We start from the raw sequence: 23,999 nt of genomic DNA, 5'->3' as shown, positions 1-23,999 counted from the left end.
TGCATTCACGAGAGGTTTTAAAATTACTTTCTTCAAAAAAACCCTCTACATTTAATCAAATTTTCCCCTCCGGTTAGTAATAGTTTTGCACAGGAAATGCCACGTGTACCATCTGCGCATGCTTCAAGGAGGTTTACGTTTCCTGGTAGTGTGATTTCGACTTCCTGTGGAAGAGGCGAAGAAACTCACGGCTGTCTTCTTGACAGGGCCTGAACCCTAGTAAGACAGGGAACGGCCTCAGCCATGGTCCTTTGGTAGACTGTTGACAACTTAGCGAAATAACGCTCACAATCACTGAGTCAAGGGAAAACTCTGTATCAGGTTAACTGTCTACCCCCGCCGGGAATTCGTTTTACCAGGTTGCTTGCTAACCAGGTAACCTCGTAACGTTACGTTACTCTGATAGGATAGTTAGCCATTCACTACGAAGAACCTCTACAATTTGATCCCTGTGTCTGTTCCAAGATGTCAAACGCTGGTTTCAGTTCTCAAAATGGGGCAGGAGGACAGGCTTACGCGAATGGTAAGTGAATTTAAGAGTTGCGTTATACAAATATTTTCTGAAGTTCAAGCGTATTAACTCCGCAGCTAGCTAGCGGCATGTTATCAATAATCGGGGTGGGTTAACGTAACCTGTTTAGCTTGCTATTGGCTAGCTAGTTAGCCTTTCGATAGCATAAACTTTTCTCAGGATGTTGTGGATCCAGCCATTTAAGTTGGCTGCCGTAGTGTTTCTCTAATCAATAACGTTAGCTAGCTATGTGTAACAGAAACGGCATGAACATAGAAGTAAATTGATTTAGGTGGATATTTTGCAGTGGGATAGCCACTGATAGTAATACGTATTTAACAAATGTGGAGCAGTTGAAAGCTAACTTAACGTTACCGCTAGCTTGCCAGTTGGTTGATTTGCGTAAAGCCAATCAACTCGGGGGCAACGCATTTGCTTTCACCAGGCAGATGCGCTGTTTAAATACCTTTATGATTATTTAGATCTAGATCACCTAGGTCTCGACTTTGAGCCATTTCAGCTAGTGGTGTATGTGAGTCAAATGCACCTGTTGTTGATATACGAAACAGCAATATTGCCCGGTCATAGCTTCTAGTCCTTAAGCCGTGAACGATTGTTCGCTCGCTAGCTTTCTAGCTAACTGACGTTGCCGTTAACGTTACCTATTTAAGTTTGTATTAACAACTTGTCAACTAAGCTAGCTATCTAGCGCTAGCCATTCAGTCTCTATAGTTAGTATTGATTGGCGTAATACACATAATCAGGTGTGCCTTATAATATTAGCATAGTTGGTAGTGTAACTAACCACTGTTGTATGAGGCCTGGTACTTCGAAAGTTTGGTGTCTTGTGTTGTCTCAGGGAGCGCTAGCCAAGCCTACCCAACGTTGGGGTCACTGATTACGTTGTTGCTCTTCTGCTCATATTGACAGTGGCTGGTGATTTGTTAGCGAAAATCCTTTCAACGTCTGACATTCAACACCATTTGGCTGTCGTTTACGATCGCTAGCGTTATCTACATGATTTTCACAGATACGTTACTTCAAAGCACACAGTTCACTTATTTGGGGGCTGTAGTAGTTTCACGTATGCCATTGTAACGTTAGTGTCAAACAGCACCTGCAATGACGTGCTTTTTGAGATGGTCGACTCTAGATGAAGACCTATTGAGCAATCTCATCAGTGGAGGATCCAGATTTCACTCTACAATACCTTGCCTTGACGCTTTTGGCGCTCTTCGGCAGTGTACATGTGGCACATTGGAGTGATCCAGCTGTTTTGAAATCTTTCCAAAGGTTAGGCAGCGTTGAGCTTTCAATGCTCATTTCTCTTTTCTTTTTGTTCAGAATGCTGTTTTGTTGAGCACCCTCGGTATATCCTATCCAGGTTTCTGTCGTTGTAAACTACAAACTGTCAGTTCGGACAAATTTGTGTTTACTGTGTATTCTATGGCTGTGCTGGGACGAGGCAGCTAATGTTTATCTCATCAAGAGGTGGGAATTGTCTCCAGGTTTTCTGATAGTTGTGTAGGTGGTTGTAGATTTTCTACTGCATGGTCCTTGGGTCATCTTGTCTGACCATTGCTGTGTCTTGCAGAACTTTTATCTTTTTCTCCTGTTATCTCTCCCTATGGACCTTCTCCCTGTGAATTACAATCTTGGTGTTTGTAATTGACCTTTGAATTCAGAAACTGAGGGATATGCCAGATATCTTATCAATCAATGGGGAAGTAATCTATAGGGAGAGAGCATTTGTGAGTTAGCCTAATTTAAAGTAGACAATTGCTTAAAGCTTTTTTTTTTTTTTAGCCCGAGTTGAATTTCAATCTCCTGTTTAAGTCTCTGCAAAATTGTCACAAACGACAGGGATTGAGTTGGAAACACAATTTGTCATGTCATCAGGAAAAAAAGAGCAGACAGAGCTCCAAGTAAAGTACTCTGCTGTAGCTCAGACCCTTCTATCTAGTCGGCTATTCTTTTAGTCTGTAACAAAGCCATGGTGTTTCTCAGTAATGTTGCTTGACCTGTGTGTCAGTACGTTCAGGTTGGAGGCTCTTGGTCAAGACTCGGTGGGTGTATTGAATGAGCTGGAGCTTAGTCCTTAGTCCTCCTGGAGCCCGGAAGTGCAGGGATTACACTGTTTGGCACAGAGAGAGAGAGTCGTCTGCTAATCTTGCTATACCCCCTGCCTGAGCTCTTCTCTTTAGCCGAGAGTATCAGTGAACATAAGGACGCTTTTAAGTCAATTACTGCAACAGTAGAATGTAGACTTAACAGATCACCTATATTTAGACAGACTGTGGTATGGTTCTGTGTGCTGGGAGGGATTCTCTTTACGGTCTCTTGTGCCGTTGAGATGTCTTTCAATTCCTTTAATTAAGACTTGGCCCACTGTAACGTTAAGCCATCTGATTGATGAGGCAGGTGATGTCCCACTGATTACTGTTACCTGCTTAGTGCTCTGGGTTCCCTGCTGTGAACATGAATGGGACACGCTGTGATATTGTCCTTTAGTGACTTGTTGAATAGTGATAGTAAATAGCTGATGTGACTCCTGATGACTATTTATCATATTGTACACAGTCTTTGGTGTTAGCGTTAATCGTTTTTTTGTCCTTGTCAGATGACCGTTTAGATTTTAATGAAGCTAAAAATGCACGTTAGTTTTTGATCTTTGACTGTTTTGAATTTCAACAAAGCTAAAGAAAAGGGGCAAGTTTAGTTTTAATATTAACCTTGTCTTTCTTTCTTTCTTTCTTTCTCTCTTTCTTTTTTGTTGCTAGGTCCCTCACAGAGCCCTTTCCCAGTGCAGCAGGTGAGCCAAGGGTACAGCACGCCTGGTCAGCTGGGCTATCATAATCCAGTGCCTGCAAAGGCCCCCATGCCGCCGGGGCCTGCCCTCTACAACGCTGTCCCTCCCGCCGGCTCCTATCAGACTGGCCCCGGGCCCCACATGCCAATCAGGCCGCAGATGGGAGTCCCGCCGCCAATGGGAGGAGGCCTGGCACCCATGCCCCCTGGTCCGATGCCCCCCGCTTCTCAGAACTCTGTGGCACCCCCCGCGGCATCAACAAACAGCTACTACCCCACCGCCGCTCAGAACCCCTCGCCGTCCAGCTGGAACTACGCTGTGCGCCCCCCTCCCATGGGCGTGGCGGGAACGCCACCTCCGCAGCCGGGCAACCACGTGACGTCGTCGTCGTCGTCGTCTCCCAGCCCCGTGCCCAACCTGCCCCCCTCTCAGGCGTTCAGCGCGGCACCCCCGCCAGGGCCCACTCTCACCCCCAACGCCTCCGGCCCCCCTGGACCCCCACTGCCTCCCGCCTCGCTCAACAGCTGGGCCCCACCAGGTAAGGAGCCAAACGCAGCTGGCAGATCATGCACCTGTGCGTGCGCGTACGTGTGTGTGTGTGTGTCAGTCTGAAATGGGACACTACCATTATTACCTTTTTAAGATTTGACTTCTAATACCTGGTTCAACTGTATTGCTTTACAGGAGTCTAAAACGTGCCTTTGTAATTTACTTTCTCTTTTTGTGTGCTTGCTTATTAGTAGAATAGATCGCAGTCACAAAGACAGGGAAGTATTTGAGACCAGTACATTCCTGGACTGCTGATGGTAACTTAACGCCACAGGGGTCTCCTGTTGCAACTTTGAGGTCATACGTTTGTTCAGTTGACCACTTTTATCAGGATCATGTTTCAGTGGAAAGTGAATCTGTCCACCTGAACTCACTTCTTAAATTAAGACTACATTAATGATATCTGGCTGCTTGACGTTATTGAAAATGCATGCGTGGAGGTGAAAAGAACAGTGTCTTCCGGTGAATGCGGTAATAGTACACCCAGTGTGTCATAGCCAGTCCTGAGGGTTTACTTGACTATTTATGCTCGTATGGAGGATAGCCCGTGAGAAGTGAAATGTGAGAAAATCAACAGACACCTCCATGAGCTCTCCATATGCAGTCCTAACTGTTTGAATGCACTAGATGAACTCATCAGTTACATCTTTGGCAGAGGCGTAGGTGCCGTCACGTGAACTGCTAACTGGAACAGGCTCTTTTCCCACTCATTCATTTCACTGCTTGACATTAGCACTTACCGAGTCAGCAGCGTTAGCACCTTAGCGCTGCCAGCTATAATGTTACTTGTGGCGGAGGGTAGGCCTAGCTCATCTCCTGCTTGTGTTTCGGAAAGGGAGAAACTGAGAAGACGTGGTAAGATGTGGTAAACTACAAGTTCATCTCTGCTTGAAAAGGCACAGTGAAGACTTAAATCTAGTGCAGATGAAACTTCAACTAGTGTCCATAGAGTCTGAATGGTTGTTCAGGAGGAGCAGGATGAACAGCAGGCAGTTAGAGCCTGGGACTCAAAATGGCAACCAGACGAGCTATGGTGACCAGATCCTTTGGTGTAAACAGTGTAAGATAAATGTGAGATGTCTTGATGATAACATGATAAACGTGTCCTAAAGCTAATTTGCAGGACAGAGGGGTAACCTTAAGCACATTAGTAATAGTGATTGGAAAAGTGATAGTATGCAATAAAGTCGTAGTTGTGAAATATACTGTATGTGGAAAGTTAAACCAACCAAACCACCACATAAAAGTGAATAGAGTACTGACAAGACTGTTAAAGCAAAGTTTCAGACACCACTGTTTGATAAATGCTTCAGATGTTAAACCACCAACAGACCAGTGTTTTGGTCTGAGGTGCCCTCTATGGATGTAAGCAGTGAGATCTGTAATGGCCTGTACGGACTACACGACTTTTTTGTCTTTCACGATTATCTTTTACGATTGACCATGTCAGACTAGGCGATCAGAGAACCACATAATCATGCAGTGTCGTGGCCGCAAGAGTGGCCACATTACAAGATCATTTATCGTAGCCTTCTCGTCGTGTGTCGTCACAGTATCAGTGCCAACACGGGAGTCGTAGGAGATTCCCCAAAAAATCAAACATGCTAGACTTTTGGTCGTAACGTCTTAGAATGTCGCAGACAATAAATCGCGGGTCGTTTGAACATGTCAGATTACAAGACGCTTCCTCCTTCGAACGTCGTTCCCGACTTTGAATATTCGGACCCGACAATGGAAATTTGTCGGCCACGACACAATCGTGGCAAAATCGGGCTGAAATCGTGTAGTCTGCACAGGCCATAATGCACCATCTGGACCAAGACCAGATCATACTTTGAAGAGCATTCAAATCTTGAAATGAATTGTGAAATGTACTCGGGGGCATTATTAGAGGGTGGACATTGAGATGCTTCCTCTTTAACTTTCAAAACGGTGGCTTGTCCCCCCTACAATATGAATAAATGCCAGTGACCGAGACAAATCTGTTCCATCTGCTGATTCTAGCAGCGGGCGACGCGCACAAGATGGCCTAAACTAAAACGAGGCCGCAAAAGGAAAGCACATAGAAAGTACTGAAACACATCTACAACACGCACGCAGGTTTCATGTGCATAAGAGAGCGCGTGCCGTGCACAGATCTTACATGACTGTTGGCCTCTGGTGGTAGCTGGTGAATCGCTGAAGAAACTGGAGATAATGAACATTCTGAAGATGAAAGGAACTACTGTCGCACAGTGCACACATACTGTACAGGTTGGTGAAGGAGAATGCGTCATCGTAGCCAGCTAGTTCAATACGGTGATTCTGTGCTTTTGTGAGAAAGCATGCCACTTATGAAAGCAAGGATTTCTCTGGCAGACCTTTACAAAGTGTGACGCCAAACACACCTGGCTCATACCCATTCAAGCACACCAGTGTGTGTGTGTGTGTGTGTGTGTGTGTGTGTGTGTGTGTGTGTGTGTGTGTGTGTGTGTGTGTGTGTGTGTGTGTGTGTGTGTGTGTGTGTGTGTGTGTGTGTGTGTGTGTGTGTGTGTGTGTGTGTGTGTGTGTGTGTGTGTGTGTGTGTGTGTGTGTGTGTGTGTGTGTGTGTGTGTGTGTGTGTGTGTGTGTGTGTGTGTGTGTGTGTGTGTGTGTGTGTGTGTGTTGCCACTGTTTGAGAGCGACTACCTCCATGCACTGTCGGTTAATGCACAAGATGGAAATCTGGTTGGATTGCCCTACATTTGTAATTTCTGTTGATTTAAAAACATAGCAGAGTGTTTTTATGGGTGACCTATGACCTTGTCCATTTCCCTTGTGAATTATCCCCCGTCTGGATAATAGGTGAGGTAACAGATCATGCATGTGTTTTAGGCATAGTGTAGACCCTATTCTCTAACTGAAAGTGTGCAGAGATTGCGCATTTACTTAAAAGGATTTACAGGGTACAAACAAAGTACAAACTGCCGAGGTGGGTTGCAGTCAATTTAAATTTCAATTTAATTTGACTTATAGAGCGCCAAAACATTACACATGTCTCATGGCGCTTTACAGAGTGTTAAACAAAGAGAGCCCATGAGTAACAGGGGCAAGGAAAAACTCCCTAGAATTGGAGATACATATAGGAAGAAACCTCAGACAGATCCACGACTCAATAGATAAAATAGTATGAAAATAGAATAAATAGTCCATTAGTAATCCATTAGTAATTTCGGAAGGTAATGGGTCGCTAGAATGCTTGGGCCAGGGATCCGGGCAGGGAACCACAGCAGGCGATGGTAGGGTAGTCATAGGGATGACGATGGCAATGGCACTCAGGGGGATGGGACTTCAGGTGTGATGAGGGCCAGGCACAAAGATGGCTGATGACTGGTAATGGTTTACCTTATAGGTGAGGTATAGGGGAAAGGGAAGAGAAATAAAGTCATGATGGTTGGTATTAATAAGTATATCAATGGGGATATAGATTATTATACTATAGAGGGAAAAGGCAGAGGGGGAGAGGGAAGTAGAGGGAGTTGAAAGACAGGACAGGGAGAGAGGGAAGGAGGGAGAGTTGAGAGAGACGGATGGAGAGGGGAGAAGAAGAGTTGTACGGCATGACACATGAGAATTCCATGACAGCATTATGCCAAAGCAGCATAACTAAGGCATGGTGGAGGGTAGTCAGCACCAGTACAGGTGTGGCCAGTAGCCACCATGGGACGCATGACTGGGGCACCAGTCACAGAAGCCCACAGCAGAGGTGGTCCGTTCCAATAAGACCCTGAAGTGGTTGAAGTTCATCGGCTCACACATACCACCAGTGCATAGAACTCACTGATGGATCAACAGTTCTGTCTGTCAGTTCTGCTGAACCTGCATGTATTTTAACGGTGTGGTAACACGCATACAGGGGGGGGGGGGTGGTCTTGTACCAGAATTAAATCCAGAGGAGCACCTGTGTTGAACTTGATGATTATGACCGATGATTGATGATTGGCACACCTCTTTTCTAGGGTCTGTTCCACCTCTGCCTATGAACACCATGACCCCACATACGTATCAGCCAGGGAGGCCAGCGTACGGGCCCCCTCCCACAGCGGGCCCCCCCCCAGCCATGAGACCAACCCCGCCTCCCACCGGGCCCCCCCTCGGCACAGCCACCCCTCCCCCACCCATGGCCCCCCAACATGAAGGTAAGACCCTTAACAGAGCTCCTCCAATGCTCTCGGGCATCTCATCAGATACACCTTCAACATCTGGGGGCAGTTTCCTGTACATGGATTTAGCCTTAAAGGGACACTTCACCGATTAGCATTAAGCTTTGTATCTTTAGAAAACCAGTCATGTTTTTGAATGGTTGTGCATCATTCCCTCAGTTTGCCTTGAGATGAAAGAAATACGGATTTCTATGAAACCCATGAATAGGACTTCCTGCTTTTCACGGATGTAAACTGATGATTTTTACATCATTGAAAGCAGGAAGTCCAACATTGAAATCCGTATTTCTCCAATCTCAAGGCAAACTGAGGGAATGATGCACGACCATTCAAAAACATGACCGGTTTTCTAAAGATACAAAGCTTAATGCTAGTCGGTGAAGTGTCCCATTAAATCCTAGACTAAAACAGCCTGGGACTAGGCTTAATCGATGCACTTGAAACCGGCTCACACATGTCTGAGTATTGCCGTGTGTCTGTGAGAGGTGTTTGTGTGTGACGTTGATGGCCAAGTGCATACTGACCGGCTTAAACCCGCCGCTTTTCCTCTCGCCACGGCAGCTGGTCCGAGCGGAAGTGTTTCTAGTAACGCGTCAGCGTCAGCGTTCAATGACGTGGAGAACATGGAGTGGGATGGTAATCAGCCAGGTGTGGCTCAGTGGATGGATAGCTCTGCCGTCTTAGTGCTCGTTCAGTCTCTAGGGGTCTAGTGATAGTTGGTGTTGTTGTCCTAGTCAGTGGCGTATTTCCTCAGTGGTATTTCCTCAGTATCTTCTGCATGTCATCATCTTGGTTCCATTCCCCTTCGCCTTTGGCTCCTCCTCACATTCTCGTGTCGTCATGGCAGAGTCTGTCGTCCGTCGAACATTGTTTTCCTCCCTCTGTAGATCTCCATTCAGTATTCTGTAGCTTCATTGACCCGTGTGTGTGTGTGTGTGTGTGTGTGTGTTTAATGGTTCTTCTCTGTTATGTCTGTGCCTCATGGTGTCTCTGTCCTAGCAGGAATGAGACAAACTCACACGCCAACCAGTCAAGTTCCCAACAGCTTTGAGGCCGGCGACCGAAGCATCCGTGAGTAAAATCATTAGTAATTCTTATCTGTTTTCCTGTTCTGCCTGTTGTGTCTTCACCTGTTGTGAGTTAGAAGGCTGATTTATGATGAGGATGACCTCTTGACCTCTTGACCTCTTGCCTGTCTGTTGCAGCTGACCCCCCCTCATCTCAGCCGGGGCCAGGGCCAGGGCCAGCAGGAAGGCCCATGGGTCTCGCCTACCCTTCCTTGCCCCCGGGGTACCAGAACATGGCCCAGCCTCCTAACGCACCCCCTATGCACCCAACACAGCCTTACAGCTCTGGTCCGGCAGCTTACCCACAGGTAACACACGCACACGCACGGACGCACGGACGCACACACGCACACACGCACACACGGACACACGGACACACGGACACACGGACACACGGACACACGGACACACGGACACACGGACACACGGACACACGGACACACACACTGCCAGCACATTCACATCATGCACAGAAACTCACTCAGTTGAATTGGGCACTGACCTGTTTTTTTTTCCTTTTGTTGTTGTTGTTGTTGTTGTTGTTGTTGTTGCTAGCCGTCGATGGGGCCTGCCCAGCTAAGTCCCTCCATGGCTGCGATGAGCCTGCAGGCGCAGACCCCAGACGCTCTGCGCGTGGTCAACCTCCTGCAGGAGCGGAACCTCCTGCCCCCCACTGCCATCGAGGCCCCCACGCCCTGCCTGCCACAGGACCTGCAGAAGGTCAACTGCAGTCCAGAGTGAGTGCACAGCCTGCCACCTGTATGCCACCTGTATGCCACCTGTATGCCACCTGTATGCCACCTGTATGCCACCTGTATGCCAGTCTAGAGACCAGTGGGTTTGTGTCGTGGTAGCTGAGGGGTAATGGGAGCTGTAAATGGAAACAGGCTGTAAATCAGTCATGTAAACTAGTGTTGTACAGTAAAGTGGCTGGGTAACATTTAGAACCAGCACCAGGATGATTTTGCAAGAATTTGTGATCGTCATGTCCAAAAGTGACTGAATTCCTGGGAGAATTCTCAAAAATGTATATTGTTATGGTGTTATTATTATGAAAGCTAAAGTGGTAGATTGCAACCCAGAAATGGCATGAATTTGTGAAACTGCAAGAATGCAAAAGCCAGGAGGGACTGATTTAAAGAATGACGATCATCCCGTACTGCAGTGAACAGCATTTGTTGTCCACCTTGTAGATTCCATAAAAGCGCAGATCTATGCTGCCTCTAGTCTAGTCCTGTGCTATCAGACCTGCAGCAGCCCTGACTAGTAGCTGTCACAGCCTGTTTTCATCCCTCTAGTGTGTCTGATGAGCACTCAGGGGTCATTGTTCTGGAAATGTCCGTCAGTCTTTCAGCCTGTCCTGTCAGATTAATCTCATCACAAAGGGAATGTCTGAAGTGACTGCTTTATACTAGAGATTAGATCTGAACTGGGCTTGTGTCTCTTTGTATTAAACGCCGGCATAATTAAGGACACGGCCAGAGCTTTGAAACAATGTAGCTGTTTAACAATAGCTGCTGTATTTTAAGCTTGATTTAACTATTCATTTAGAATTCTTTGGGCTCTGTGTCGTTGTAAATTAGAAGATTTCCTAAATATCCAGAGTGATGTATGTATGTATATATCCCAAATCAACCATGCACAGCCTGGTTAGGTACAGATAGATTGCTGGAGCAAACTTAAATGGCAATAATAAGAACACTCTACTGCACACTATGGGCTTTACTCTGTTTTATTCAGAGTGAACAACACGTTTCACAGACATGTATGAGTTCTTATTATTGATGTGTACATATTTTTGTCCCTCTCCTCTTGCCGTCCGCTGCGCAGGGTGTTCCGCAGCACTCTCACCAGCATCCCCCAGACGCAGGCCCTGCTGAACAAGGCCAAGCTGCCCCTGGGCCTGCTGCTCCACCCTTTCAAAGATCTCTCGGTAAGACGTCTGATTCCACACACACACACACACGCTCCTTTGCTGCTAGCCCGGTCGCCCGTACTTACTAAGGATGAGCCGAGCCGAGCCGAGCCGATACTCGGGATCGGTATTGGTCCAATATTGGCCAAAATTACTGGATCGGATATAGGGAAAAATGAAAAAATTACAAATCCGATCCATTCAGCTGAGAGTAACATTATTGCCCTCTCATTCCTTTAACTGCATTCATAAAACCCAGTGAGTGCTCTCAGTTGAGGGTGTATGTGGTGATGTGCTCTCAGTTGAGGGTGTGTGTGTGTGGTGATGTGCTCTCAGTTGAGGGTGTGTGTGTGGTGATGTGCTCTCAGTTGAGGGTGTGTGTGTGTGTGTGTGTGGTGATGTGCTCTCAGTTGAGGGTGTGTGTGTGTGGTGATGTGCTCTCAGTTGAGGGTGTGTGTGTGGTGATGTGCTCTCAGTTGAGGGTGTGTGTGTGGTGATGTGCTCTCAGTTGAGGGTGTGTGTGTGTGGTGATGTGCTCTCAGTTGAGGGTGTGTGTGTGTGGTGATGTGCTCTCAGTTGAGGGTGTGTGTGTGGTGATGTGCTCTCAGTTGAGGGTGTGTGTGTGGTGATGTGCTCTCAGTTGAGGGTGTGTGTGGTGATGTGCTCTCAGTTGAGGGTGTGTGTGGTGATGTGCTCTCAGTTGAGGGTGTGTGTGTGGTGATGTGCTCTCAGTTGAGGGTGTGTGTGGTGATGTGCTCTCAGTTGAGGGTGTGTGTGTGGTGATGTGCTCTCAGTTGAGGGTGTGTGTGTGTGGTGATGTGCTCTCAGTTGAGGGTGTGTGTGTGGTGATGTGCTCTCAGTTGAGGGTGTGTGTGTGGTGATGTGCTCTCAGTTGAGGGTGTGTGTGGTGATGTGCTCTCAGTTGAGGGTGTGTGTGTGTGGTGATGTGCTCTCAGTTGAGGGTGTGTGTGGTGATGTGCTAAACCCAGTGAGTGCTCTCAGTTGAGGGTGTGTGTGTGGTGATGTGCTCTCAGTTGAGGGTGTGTGTGTGTGGTGATGTGCTCTCAGTTGAGGGTGTGTGTGTGGTGATGTGCTCTCAGTTGAGGGTGTGTGTGTGGTGATGTGCTAAACCCAGTGAGTGCTCTCAGTTGAGGGTGTGTGTGTGGTGATGTGCTCTCAGTTGAGGGTGTGTGTGTGTGGTGATGTGCTCTCAGTTGAGGGTGTGTGTGTGGTGATGTGCTCTCAGTTGAGGGTGTGTGTGTGTGGTGATGTGCTCTCAGTTGAGGGTGTGTGTGTGTGTGGTGATGTGCTCTCAGTTGAGGGTGTGTGTGTGTGTGTGTGGTGATGTGCTCTCAGTTGAGGGTGTGTGTGTGGTGATGTGCTCTCAGTTGAGGGTGTGTGTGTGGTGATGTGCTCTCAGTTGAGGGTGTGTGTGTGGTGATGTGCTCTCAGTTGAGGGTGTGTGTGTGGTGATGTGCTCTCAGTTGAGGGTGTGTGTGTGGTGATGTGCTCTCAGTTGAGGGTGTGTGTGTGGTGATGTGCTCTCAGTTGAGGGTGTGTGTGTGTGGTGATGTGCTCTCAGTTGAGGGTGTGTGTGTGTTGATGTGCTCTCAGTTGAGTGTGTGTGTGTGTGGTGATGTGCTCTCAGTTGAGGGTGTGTGTGTGTGTGTGTGGTGATGTGCTCTCAGTTGAGTGTGTGTGTGTGTGTTGATGTGCTCTCAGTTGAGTGTGTGTGTGTGTGTTGATGTGCTCTCAGTTGAGTGTGTGTGTGTGTGTGTGTGTTGATGTGCTCTCCTCCTCTGGCGCTCTGCAGCAGCTTCCCGTGGTCACCTCCAGCACGATCGTCAGGTGTCGCTCCTGCAGAACCTACATCAACCCCTTCGTCTCCTTCCTGGACCAGAGAAGGTGGAAGTGCAACCTCTGCTACAGAGTCAATGACGGTCAGTGATGACGTGGAGTGACATGACATGACACACAGTGTGAGCTGTTGAGAGTTCAGTGTAAGAGATGGTGATTAGTGGCTTGGAGTGTTGTGTTGGCCTGAGTGTTAACCACGAGGCACGCTGTTCCTCCCTCCAGTCCCAGAGGAGTTCATGTACAACCCCGTCAGCAGATCCTACGGAGAGCCCCATAAAAGACCCGAGGTGCAGAACGCCACCATTGAGTTCATCGCTCCCTCTGAATACATGGTAATGTTCCCTCACCGCACCAGTCCTGTCTCCTAACAATGCAGCGATGTGTTTTAATAGATTGTGTGTTCTGTTTGTGAGTGTGTATGAATGGGATCTTCCGAGTGGTCTCTCACTCTGGTCTTGTCTTGTCCACAGCTGCGACCACCCCAGCCAGCTGTTTATCTGTTTGTCCTCGATGTTTCCCACAATGCCGTGCAGACTGGATACATCGATGTTGTCTGTCAGTCGCTTCTCGAGAACCTCAACTCGTAAGTCAAGCTAATTGTGTCGAACTATTGGATGAAGCATCCCACTTAAAACTCAACGCATTGTAAAGCAAGTCAATTTTTTCAGCTACCACGAGAACCGTTAAGAGACTCTACAGTTTTGCTATGTCTAGTATGTGATGTGTAATAAGTGCTTTACTGATCAAGTTCTCGTTATTTCAGGCTTCCTGGGGATACTAGGACGAAGATTGGTTTCATAACCTTCGACAGTACGATCCACTTCTACAACCTCCAGGAAGGTCTCTCCCAGCCTCAGATGCTTATTGTGTCTGATATAGAAGGTATGTACGGCTGGCAAGCTCCCAACAGGCACACAGCTTTACAGCAAGCGCAAGGGCAGCAATAATGTGGTTTATTAATGGCAAAGTATAAAAGAACTGCACATGCGTACCTATTCAGGTTGAGTGGCAGATTTGGGGTGCATCATTTATCCCACAAAAGCGTCTATTCAAACAAACAGAAAAAGTCTGTAATCTGATGCTGTGGTTTTGTGCCTGTGGTTAGTTTGGCTAAATAGGGTCTGACACGTTGGTTGCTGACTCATGCTAGTGTTTTCACGGAGTTCCTCTTAGCCTAGAGCTGACTAGTCGGATCTAGAATCCAGAAGTTCTCAAGTCAGCTCTTCTTTTAACTGTCGTCATGTGTGCCAACTTCCTATTACTAACTCTTTTTTTTTTCTACTAGATAAGTCATTGCTTCTTTTTCTTAAGCTTTCGTCACAAAATGTTTTTTGTTTCGTCAGATGTTTTTGGTCAACTTTTTACCACAGTTTCCAAAAGGCCAAGATGATTGTCTCAGACACAGATAAAAGAAAATCCGACTGAGGACAGATTTGTGTGTTTGATATGTTGATAATATGTTGATAATGTTCTTTTTTTGTGTTCTTTGTAGATATATTTTTACCTACACCAGACAGCCTTTTAGTAAATTTCAATGAATGCAAGGAGGTAAGTTGGAAAACCGTTTTTGTCCTTTTGACTCTTTGCTTTGTGCTTTGCCATCTTATTTGCCGTTTTCTGCTAGATGTCCTCAATACAGTTAATGGCCGAGTTTCCCAGATTCATTAGGAAGCTCGTAAGTGCTAAGAACTTATTAGGAGCATTCAGAGCCATATAGAATGGCTCTGGGAGCATTCTTAGAACGTTCTTAGAGCACTCTTGAGAAGTTCTTAGCACTTAAGGCCAGTTCAAACACAAGATCCGCGACGAGACGAGCTGCAACATTCTAAAAACCAGCAACTTTCTGCAACAATGTGTTCTAAAAGTGTTCTAAAACTCTGCAACTAAGATTTGACATGTTGAATGTTTAGCGACGGCTTGAAACTGCTTGCAACTGCTTGCAACTTTTGATTCACACCGCCGCAACTGCTCTCCGCAACCGTCTCAGACCGTCGCGAATCTTTGGTTTGAACTGGCCTTTAAGAGCTTCTTAACGAATCTGGGAAACCCGGCCAATATTTATCGTGACGTGTGGGTAACTGTGTATATGTGCATGTATTTGCAGCTGGTCCAGGACCTGCTGAAGAGTTTACCGCAGATGTTCAGCAAGACGATGGAGACCCAGTCTGCGCTGGGGCCGTCCCTGCAGGCCGCGTTCAAGCTGCTCTCGCCCACCGGGGGGCGCGTGTCCGTCTTCCAGAGCCAGCTGCCCACTCTGGGCGTCGGGGCGCTCAAGTCCAGAGAGGACCCCAACCAGAGGGCATCTGCCAAGGTGAGGGCCGCTCCGAGTCCGAATGAAGGACACTACACTCTTGGCGTCGAATTATTGATTTTCCAATTAAATTTTATTGTTGATCTCAATTTATATTTGCACATACACAATATATAAAGGTAAAAAATAGGTAGGTCTTGCCCCCTCTTGAGCTGCAGTACCTTAATAAGCCGTTAGAACGGGCATTACACACTTGGCATCGAAGCATTGAGATTCCACAAAATCCTGCACTCTGCATCTTGACCTTGAAGCAGCAGCAGCAGCAGCAGTAGAAGTGGAGGTGGTGGTGGTGGTTAAAAGATTCTAATGCTGGAGTCTGTGTTCTCTAATGCTGATGTGTGTGTGTGCTGTCTAACGCTGACGTCCGTCTGTTGTCTAATGCTGACGTCTGTGTGTGTGTTGTGTTGTCTAATGCTGATGTCTGTGTGTGTGTTGTGTTGTCTAATGCTGACGTCTGTGTGTGTTGTCTAATGCTGACGTCTGTGTGTGTGTTGTGTTGTCTAATGCTGACGTCTGTGTGTGTGTTGTGTTGTCTAATGCTGACGTCTGTGTGTGTGTTGTGTTGTCTAATGCTGACGTCTGTGTGTGTGTTGTGTTGTCTAATGCTGACGTCTGTGTGTGTGTTGTGTTGTCTAATGCTGACGTCTGTGTGTGTGTTGTGTTGTCTAATGCTGACGTCTGTGTGTGTTGTGTTGTCTAATGCTGACGTCTGTGTGTGTGTTGTGTTGTCTAATGCTGACGTCTGTGTGTGTGTTGTGTTGTCTAATGCTGACGTCTGTGTGTGTGTTGTGTTGTCTAATGCTGACGTCTGTGTGTGTGTTGTGTTGTCTAATGCTGACGTCTGTGTGTGTTGTGTTGTCTAATGCTGACGTCTGTGTGTGTGTTGTGTTGTCTAATGCTGACGTCTGTGTGTGTGTTGTGTTGTCTAATGCTGACGTCTGTGTGTGTGTTGTGTTGTCTAATGCTGACGTCTGTGTGTGTGTTGTGTTGTCTAATGCTGACGTCTGTGTGTGTGTTGTGTTGTCTAATGCTGACGTCTGTGTGTGTTGTGTTGTCTAATGCTGACGTCTGTGTGTGTGTTGTGTTGTCTAATGCTGACGTCTGTGTGTGTGTTGTGTTGTCTAATGCTGACGTCTGTGTGTGTGTTGTGTTGTCTAATGCTGACGTCTGTGTGTGTGTTGTGTTGTCTAATGCTGACGTCTGTGTGTGTGTTGTGTTGTCTAATGCTGACGTCTGTGTGTGTTGTCTAACGGTTTGTTTCCACTCTGGTGCTCTGGTCCACAGGACATCCCGCATCTCTCACCGGCCACAGACTTCTACAAGAAGCTGGCTCTGGATTGCTCGGGACAGCAGGTGGCCGTGGATCTGTTCATGCTGAGTTCACAGTACTGTGATCTGGCCTCTCTAGGTAACAACACCAACACAAACGCACACGTTGGTTTAGAAGTGCTAAAAGAGAACGAACTGTACGGCTACCCGTGTTGTTTTATCCCAGACTTCCAGCTAACAATCAGTGATTCCCTTGCCGTCATTTCTGGGCTCGAGCAGCTAGCCATCACTAGATACTTTTGTTTGTATGCTGTTCCGTAGAACTTTAGTTATTTGGGAAGCTTTGAAATGGTGTGGAGTGGATGACTTGGTTGGTGTGAACCGGTTAGTCAGGGCGCTCACGTCCTCCTCCCTGTCCTCCCTCCCTCCGTGCGCACAGGCTGCATATCCAGGTACTCAGCAGGAAGTGTGCACTATTACCCCAACTACCACAACCAGCACAACCCTGCCCAGACCGAGCGCTTCCAGAAAGACCTCAAGAGATACCTGACCCGCAAGATCGGCTTCGAGGCCGTGATGAGGATACGATGCACTAAAGGTGGAGTTTCCATGCGCTTTGTTCAGACATTGCTGATTGCATGTCAACCTTCCCTGTACATGTGTTGTCATTTCATCACATTTTCCCTCAAGATATTTTGTGATTTTCTTTTTCTCGCTAATGAGAGCGCTAATGTTGTGATCTGAAGTGTGTCTGCGGTCAGCTCAGCGTTTGTTGGAAACCTAATTCTCTCGTTTGCCATCCTCAGGCCTCTCCATACACACTTTCCACGGGAACTTCTTTGTGCGCTCGACGGACTTGCTCTCGCTGCCCAACGTGAACCCGGACGCAGGTTTCGCCGTGCAGATGTCCATCGAGGAGAACCTGGTGGACATGCAGGTTGTCTCCTTCCAGGCTGCTCTGCTGTACACGTCCAGCAAAGGTATCCATGATATTCATGAGCCAGCAATGGGTGTCGCCATAACACTATCAGTATTTAGAAATTTACTGTGATGTTAGACAGTTGCTACATCCTAAGCCATGTCAAAGTAAGCGTAGAATTTTACTTTGTCAAACGTTATATACAATAATCCATATGAACGGCAGAATTGTCAACATCTCGAAAGAAGTTTCAGTTGAAGAATATTCTAGTTAGCTTGCTGAGACCGTAGATAAAAGCTGGACGGAGGTAGGGTCTCAGGAATAAGGTGGATTGTCCACTCTTCACCAGTTCACAGCAGGATGCTCTCTGTTCTGTGCTCTCTCCACTGTGGTCAGTGGTGAGCTCTGACGGCATGGTTGGACACCTCGTGCCTTATGCCAATAGTGTACTGCTATTTTTAGGGATCAGTTTACTAAGTTGTTTGAATTTGTAGGGAAATCTACAGTTATACAGGCTTCTTGTGAACAGTCTGTTCTTTGTGTTGATCAGTGACTGTGAATAATGATGGACTTTGGTTCTGTTGACTTGAAGCCAAACATCCTTCACCAGAGTGTATGTAAACAGAAAAGTTATCAGAACCGCCAAGAATTGACCATTGCTTGGCTTCACTTGGACAATAGACATGCACCGTCCATCTTTATTTTCAGATGTATTGGGTGGGGTAGCCGCTACCCTTTGGTCAGTTTCTCCTGCTGAGGTGTGCATTTGTGTGTTCCTCAGGTGAAAGAAGGATCCGAGTGCACACCATGTGTCTGCCCGTGGTCAACTCTCTGTCGGACATCTTTGCTGGAGCTGATGTTCAAGCCATCACCGGCCTTCTGGCCAGCATGGGTAAGGATCACGGGATGGGCAGAAATGCTATACTGATATTGCATATACGGTACTACAACTTGCCTTCTGGCCAGCATGGGTAAGGATCACGGGATGGGCAGAGATTCTATACTGATATTGCATATACTACAACTTGTACATTCTTCAGTTGCGCCTCCTGGTTTATGCCATGATGATCAAGCACACTTCCAAACATCATCATAGCTCAACTGTCTGTGTTCAGATGCTGGCAAGACTTTTGTTGCCAGAAGCATGCCTTTCAGGGAGGCTACACCAGGCTCTTAACTGAATGGAGCATCTACTGCCATAATTAGCTTACACAACTATCAGTGCAACTGACTGCACCAGGCATGATAGCAGTAGCTACATTTGAAGACAGTCTTCTAACATTAATTTTACGCTCTTCGAATGGAATGCTTCAGTTAGACAGGTAGTGTAGCCCAGCTGTTGGTCTCAACCTCTTCTTGCCTAGTAGCCACTTACTCTCCTTCAAATTGGAAGACATCCTCTATAATTTGTTACAATCAGTGGTTTACGGTCTCCAGTTATCTTATTCAGTGCAGTGTGGCCTTAATGGAAAGCACCATACCAGAGGTGCATTCAAATTAGGCAAACAGTGGCCAACATTCGTCGTGAAAATGTTTTCTTTGAACAGTTCAATTTGAATGATTTGGTGCTAATATTCCGCTCTAATGGTAATTACATTGTTACCTTTGTCAAACTCTCGCAGAGCCCCCTCAGATAGTTTGCGAATGAACGCAAGCGTTCACCGAAAACTCAAGGCTAACGTAAAACTGTTTGCAAACGTTCGCCTATGTTTGCGAATTTGACTGCACCTCAGGTTAGTAATGTTACTGTGTGTGTGTGTGTGTGTGTGTGTTTTCTCTCTCTCTGTTTAGCTGTTGATCGCTCCGTGACGGCCAGCCTGAGTGACGCCCGAGACGCGATGACCAATGCTGTGATCGACTCGCTGGCCTCGTACCGCACCGCTGTGCTGACCATCCAGCAGCCCGGGCTGCTGTCCCCCACCTGTCTGCGCCTCTTCCCCCTCTACATCCTCGCCCTGCTCAAACAGGTAAGTGCACACCTGTCCTTTGAATACGTACATACCGTACACACAGCCAGCTCTGTCTTTCTGTTACTCACATTAATTCATTTAAATAAGATGATAGTAAGACAAAAGTTCAGGTGTCCAGTTCAAGGACATATTTTCATTTTATAGTATGGCGGTTATTAGCTCATTCAGCTCTGGGAAGAATGAAGAGACCACTACACATTTTTTTCTGATGTCATCCTACTGTTCCTGAGTAACATTCGAATGATTTGATGGTCATACTGAAAATAAAGAGACCGCTACAAATTTTAATGACTGTCAACTCATTTGAATGTCTCTCAGCAACTGTAGGATGACCTCAGAAAAATATACACTTAAGCTGTATATCTATCAGCAGGTTTTTAATTGTTGAATATAAATTCTTCCTGCTAACGAAAACCATGATTTGATCACAGATTAATACTCTACTCTATATGTCTGGATGCAGAGGAACTGCAAACTCTGAGGCTCCCCTCTTAAACTTGGTTTTCTTGTCGATTGTTTCCAGATTGCCTTCCGGACAGGCACCAGTACTCGACTGGACGACCGTGTGTTCGCCATGTGTCAGCTGAAGTACCAGCCCCTGGCCTACCTCATGCTCATGATCCACCCAGCACTGTACCGCGTGGATGACCTGACCGACGAGGTACGGCCAACAAACCGCAAGCAGGAGGTGTACAGTCACTTCCTGTGTATGAGATGCATTGGGTATAAGCCGCAGGACCGTGGTTTATGCAAGTTAAAAGAAGCAAAACCATATTAATACCATAATAACTGCCTCCGGTTCACTTATTAGCTGAAGACATTTCACAAAATATATAAGCCACGGCTAATAGTTGGGAAATTACAGGTATAGTAAGTGTGCCTAAGGCCAGCGAACAGCAAGGAGGATGTGTACTGTGAGTGCACCCCTCCATCTGAATGAACTCACGTGGCCATTTCTTTATCTCTACGTCTTATGGACCACGTTGCAGACACACCTCCAGGTTTAGGTGAACATGAATCCACATGGTGGCAGTGTTGAGGGAATAAATTCCACATCTATCCTATAACAGGTGGGATTCGAGGGAGAGTACAGCTGAGGAAATGGCATGCTGCCAAGACGGGTTTATTTGTGTCAGATTAGATGTCCGTTTGTCGTTATGACTAACTGTGGCCGCTAGCACACACTGCAAAGAGAACACTGTCCACAATTGTAAATATTTTCTTCCTGCGTGGGTTCATCTGCTGGGTTGGTTCTGTTCCAGTTTCAGATGGCAACGGTGTCTCCTTTCAAAACATTTCCGATTTTGTCTGGAGATGGTTTATGTAACTTCATCCTGTTCTGAAGGTCTCGTGTACAAAAAGTTTAGTTTTGTTTATGATCTCTGGCGTCTTTTGTTTCTGGTGTCAAGTGCTTCGTAAAGGGCGCCAACACTGTGCAAGGGTCACCGCTGAGCTGTTCTGTTCTGTTCTGTTCTGTTCTGTTGTGTTCCACGCACTGGTCCATAGGGGGCGCTGAACGTCAGTGACCGCACCATCCCCCAGCCTCGCGTGCTGCAGCTGTCCGTGGAGAAGCTGAGCAGAGAAGGAGCCTTCCTCATGGACTCTGGCTCGGTAAACACTCGCCTGCCCACACACCACACTCCCCATATCTGTTAACACTCATACACTCTTAAAGCGAATGTGTTGGAAACAACACAACTTGTGGTGTTTTTAGCACATCTGAGTCCAGAAAGGAACAATCCAGTTTGTGGTGTTTCAAACACATTTGTTTAAAGAGTGTAGACAGATGTACATCACACAGGTCTCTTGATCACCTAAAGCTTATCTAGCATGAAATATATGGTGGAGAGGAATTTTGTCAATCTTGTCAGTTTTGTCAACCTTGTGGCTCCATCTTTCTTTGTCCTAGGTGCTGTATTTATGGGTGGGAAGGAACTGCAATCCTCAGTTCTTAACGCAAGTCCTTGGGGTTCCAAGCTACGCAGCTCTTCCCCAGAACATGGTAAGACAAGGATGGATTTGGTCAATTACATTCCACTGCTCTTGTAGTACTTTTCACACAATGCCGTTTTTGACTTAATTGTACAGTGTCCTTGGGTGACATTTATTATTACATTATTATTAAGCTTGTATAAAAAAATATCTCACTGAAGGGCTGAAACTGATGAGTTTGTTGTATCTCTCTTGGCTATGTTTCGGTTTTGTAGTGCATTAACTGCAAAGTCCATACCAGTACCCTGTACAAAATATTCAAACCCTATGGGTAGTGGAAACCCTTAATGTAAATAATTAGATTTACGATTGCTCACAGCTGTACCTATTTAATATGCAGTTGAACGTTGAACGCTCCACTACATTGTGATTGCATTGCAATTTAAAGTATATTGTAATGTGCTTCTATTCCGAATGCTAATGTATGAAAGTTTTCTGCCGCGATGCCATGCAGAGGAGTCATTTTTGTAAAGGTGTTGCATGAGTGTTTTGTGCCGGGATCACCTGCTGTGGAAAAACGTGCGGTTTTCTGCCCTCCTCAGACTCAGCTCCCAGAATTGGACACCGCTGAGTCCACGAGGACGAGAGCATTTGTCGGCTGGCTGCGGGAACAGAGGCCATTTTATCCCCTCTTACATGTCATCAAGTATGTGTGAACTCGGCTTTACTACTCACAGTTAGCTTCAACTTCTTTGTGGCTCTATATTTTTGCGTATTAATTTTCGAACATTTCAAAAGACCAAATCAAGTCGATTAATTGAGAAGACAAAGGCCAGATTAATCAACCATTGAAATAAATGTTAGCTGCAGCCTTACTCCCTAGATGTTTATTTTTGTTTTTATTATGATCATTATTATTATTTTGCTTTAAAGGAACTCTTTGCCCTTAAATCACCACAATCACTGTCCATATGACATTTATTTCATCTGTCTTTTTTCTCTGCTGCAGGGATGAAAGCCAGCTGAAGGCCAACTTCATGCAGAACATGGTTGAGGATCGAACGGAGTCGGCGCTGTCCTACTACGAGTTCCTCCTCCACGTGCAGCAGCAAATCTCCAAATAAGCTGGTGCTGCAGGCCAGATGGGTTCTGCTGGGGGGGTGGGGGGGTATTGGGGGGGTCAACGTGAGGAGTATGCAGCAGTTCTGGCAGTATTGATGGGCTGGGGTGGTGTGAGGACAGTGAGAATGTGTCCGACCGTATGACTGGCGTTCAGACTCCGAGCCCGTCGCTACCTTCTGAAGGACAACACCATTTCTCTCTCTCTCTCTCTCTCTCTCTCTCTCTCTCTCTCTCTGTTTGTGTGTCTTCTCATCAGTTCCCCTGGAGACAGACTGGTCCACTTGGCTGCTTATGTTCAAATCAAACTTCTTATTCAACAAGTCAATGATGGAGGGCAGATTGTTGATTTCCTAGTAGCATGTGGAAATCATTGGGGGTAAGGGGGTTGGGGGATTAAAAAATAATAATGCATCCATGTAGGTCGATAAATCAAGTATTTGACCTTCTCGGGACAGACCGTATGGAGACATTCAGATGATGAAGCACAGTTGTACTTGCTAATAATAAAGTAAAGTATGTATCACACTAAAGTCTTTTGAGCTTGTGCGCTCCTAGCTCAATGTAGAGCTCTACTGAGGGGCACAGTCAGTAATAAAGTAATGCTTTATGGTATGACAGAATGGCATAAATATTCTCTTATTTCGACCACTGCTATTGTCAGTCGAACAAATCCACAGACTTGCAATGACAAAAGAAATAAGGCAGATGGAATTTAGGACGAGGGGGTGGCCTCACTCCTTTTGTAATCTTTTGCTGTGAGTACATTGATCAAGTGGAATGCTGTCTTCACCTTGTGGTTTCTGGCAGTCACTCTGTGAACAATTTCAAACTTTTCATGTTTTTATTTTATTTCCTTTTCGTTTGTTAATTTATGAGAATCCCATTCTAATTAAATCTGTATTTGCCTTGTATGGGAACTCAGTTTTTTTTTAGGCTTCTGTTAAAAGGCAAGACATTATGTATATGAAATGTTTTAATATAATAGGATATGGGAAATTTCTTTAACAGACATAACAAAGCCATTTGATCTTTAATCATGCTTTATTAAAAACTTGTATATTGAAAAGTACATTATAATGATAAAGATGGATTTTAGTATGACCTTAAGGTGAATTTATGATAAAAATAAACTGGTTGGGCCTTTTATATCTAGTGGTTGTTCTGTCGTATATGAAGGACTATTTTACTTAATCCATTCTCTTCTGATAAATCTGATAAATGTTGTCCTGCATACACATTTTGTTCTTTCAAAATGGCTTACGTTTTCAAGTTTTAATCAAACAATAGGAGTGTGTATCACAGAAGACATTCAAACTGTGATAAAGAATCCAGTTACATGTAGTGTTAAGTTCTTCTGTTGTGTTAAATTTCATGTTATAATTTAAGTGTTTATTAATTGTAATGCTGAAGAAATAAGTTATGAATGATGGTGAAGATTGGACTACCTTTGATTTGCTTCTTTATGTGTAATAATCAAAATTTACCAAAACCTTTGAACTTCTCAAGATAAAACAATGTTTTTCCCATGTAATTTTGATACTGCTTTCCGTCTCAGAGATGATAAAGCTCACTAAATCCTCAGCGCAA

General features: G+C 45.9%; 1 protein-coding gene across 2 annotated transcripts; it reads left to right on the top strand.

Moving 5' to 3' along the window:
- Positions 1 to 169: 169 nt before the first annotated feature.
- On the top strand, positions 170 to 23,999 carry sec24a (SEC24 homolog A, COPII coat complex component). Of its 2 annotated transcripts, none has more exons than XM_062536021.1 (23): positions 170 to 523; positions 3,292 to 3,858; positions 7,847 to 8,026; positions 9,053 to 9,121; positions 9,256 to 9,425; positions 9,673 to 9,854; positions 10,948 to 11,050; positions 12,846 to 12,972; positions 13,112 to 13,221; positions 13,360 to 13,472; positions 13,653 to 13,771; positions 14,382 to 14,437; positions 14,994 to 15,200; positions 16,485 to 16,608; positions 16,909 to 17,067; positions 17,276 to 17,449; positions 18,170 to 18,280; positions 19,180 to 19,355; positions 19,882 to 20,019; positions 20,865 to 20,969; positions 21,268 to 21,360; positions 21,893 to 21,996; positions 22,300 to 23,999. In XM_062536021.1, the coding sequence occupies exons 1-23, from the start codon at positions 466 to 468 to the stop codon at positions 22,412 to 22,414; spliced, it is 3,360 nt and encodes a 1,119-aa protein (XP_062392005.1). In that variant the 5' UTR covers positions 170 to 465; the 3' UTR covers positions 22,415 to 23,999. The 2 variants fall into 2 exon arrangements, with proteins under 2 accessions (XP_062392005.1, XP_062392004.1); XM_062536020.1 differs by having other exon boundaries at positions 9,050 to 9,121.

This window comes from Sardina pilchardus, chromosome 5 (genome assembly GCF_963854185.1).
Source record: "Sardina pilchardus chromosome 5, fSarPil1.1, whole genome shotgun sequence".
NCBI classification, from domain to species: domain Eukaryota; kingdom Metazoa; phylum Chordata; class Actinopteri; order Clupeiformes; family Clupeidae; genus Sardina; species Sardina pilchardus.
The sequence above is the reverse complement of the archived record's forward strand: the minus strand, read 5'-3'. Positions and strand labels throughout refer to the sequence as shown.

Excerpts from the sequence above, each read along its gene's own strand:
- sec24a (XM_062536020.1), top strand. The coding sequence starts at position 466 with ATGTCAAACGCTGGTTTCAGTTCTCAAAATGGGGCAGGAGGACAGGCT. Across the intron at positions 9,855-10,947 it reads AAGGTCAACTGCAGTCCAGA|GGTGTTCCGCAGCACTCTCA; the intron begins GTGAGTGCACAG and ends TCCGCTGCGCAG. Across the intron at positions 21,361-21,892 it reads CAGCTCTTCCCCAGAACATG|ACTCAGCTCCCAGAATTGGA; the intron begins GTAAGACAAGGA and ends TGCCCTCCTCAG.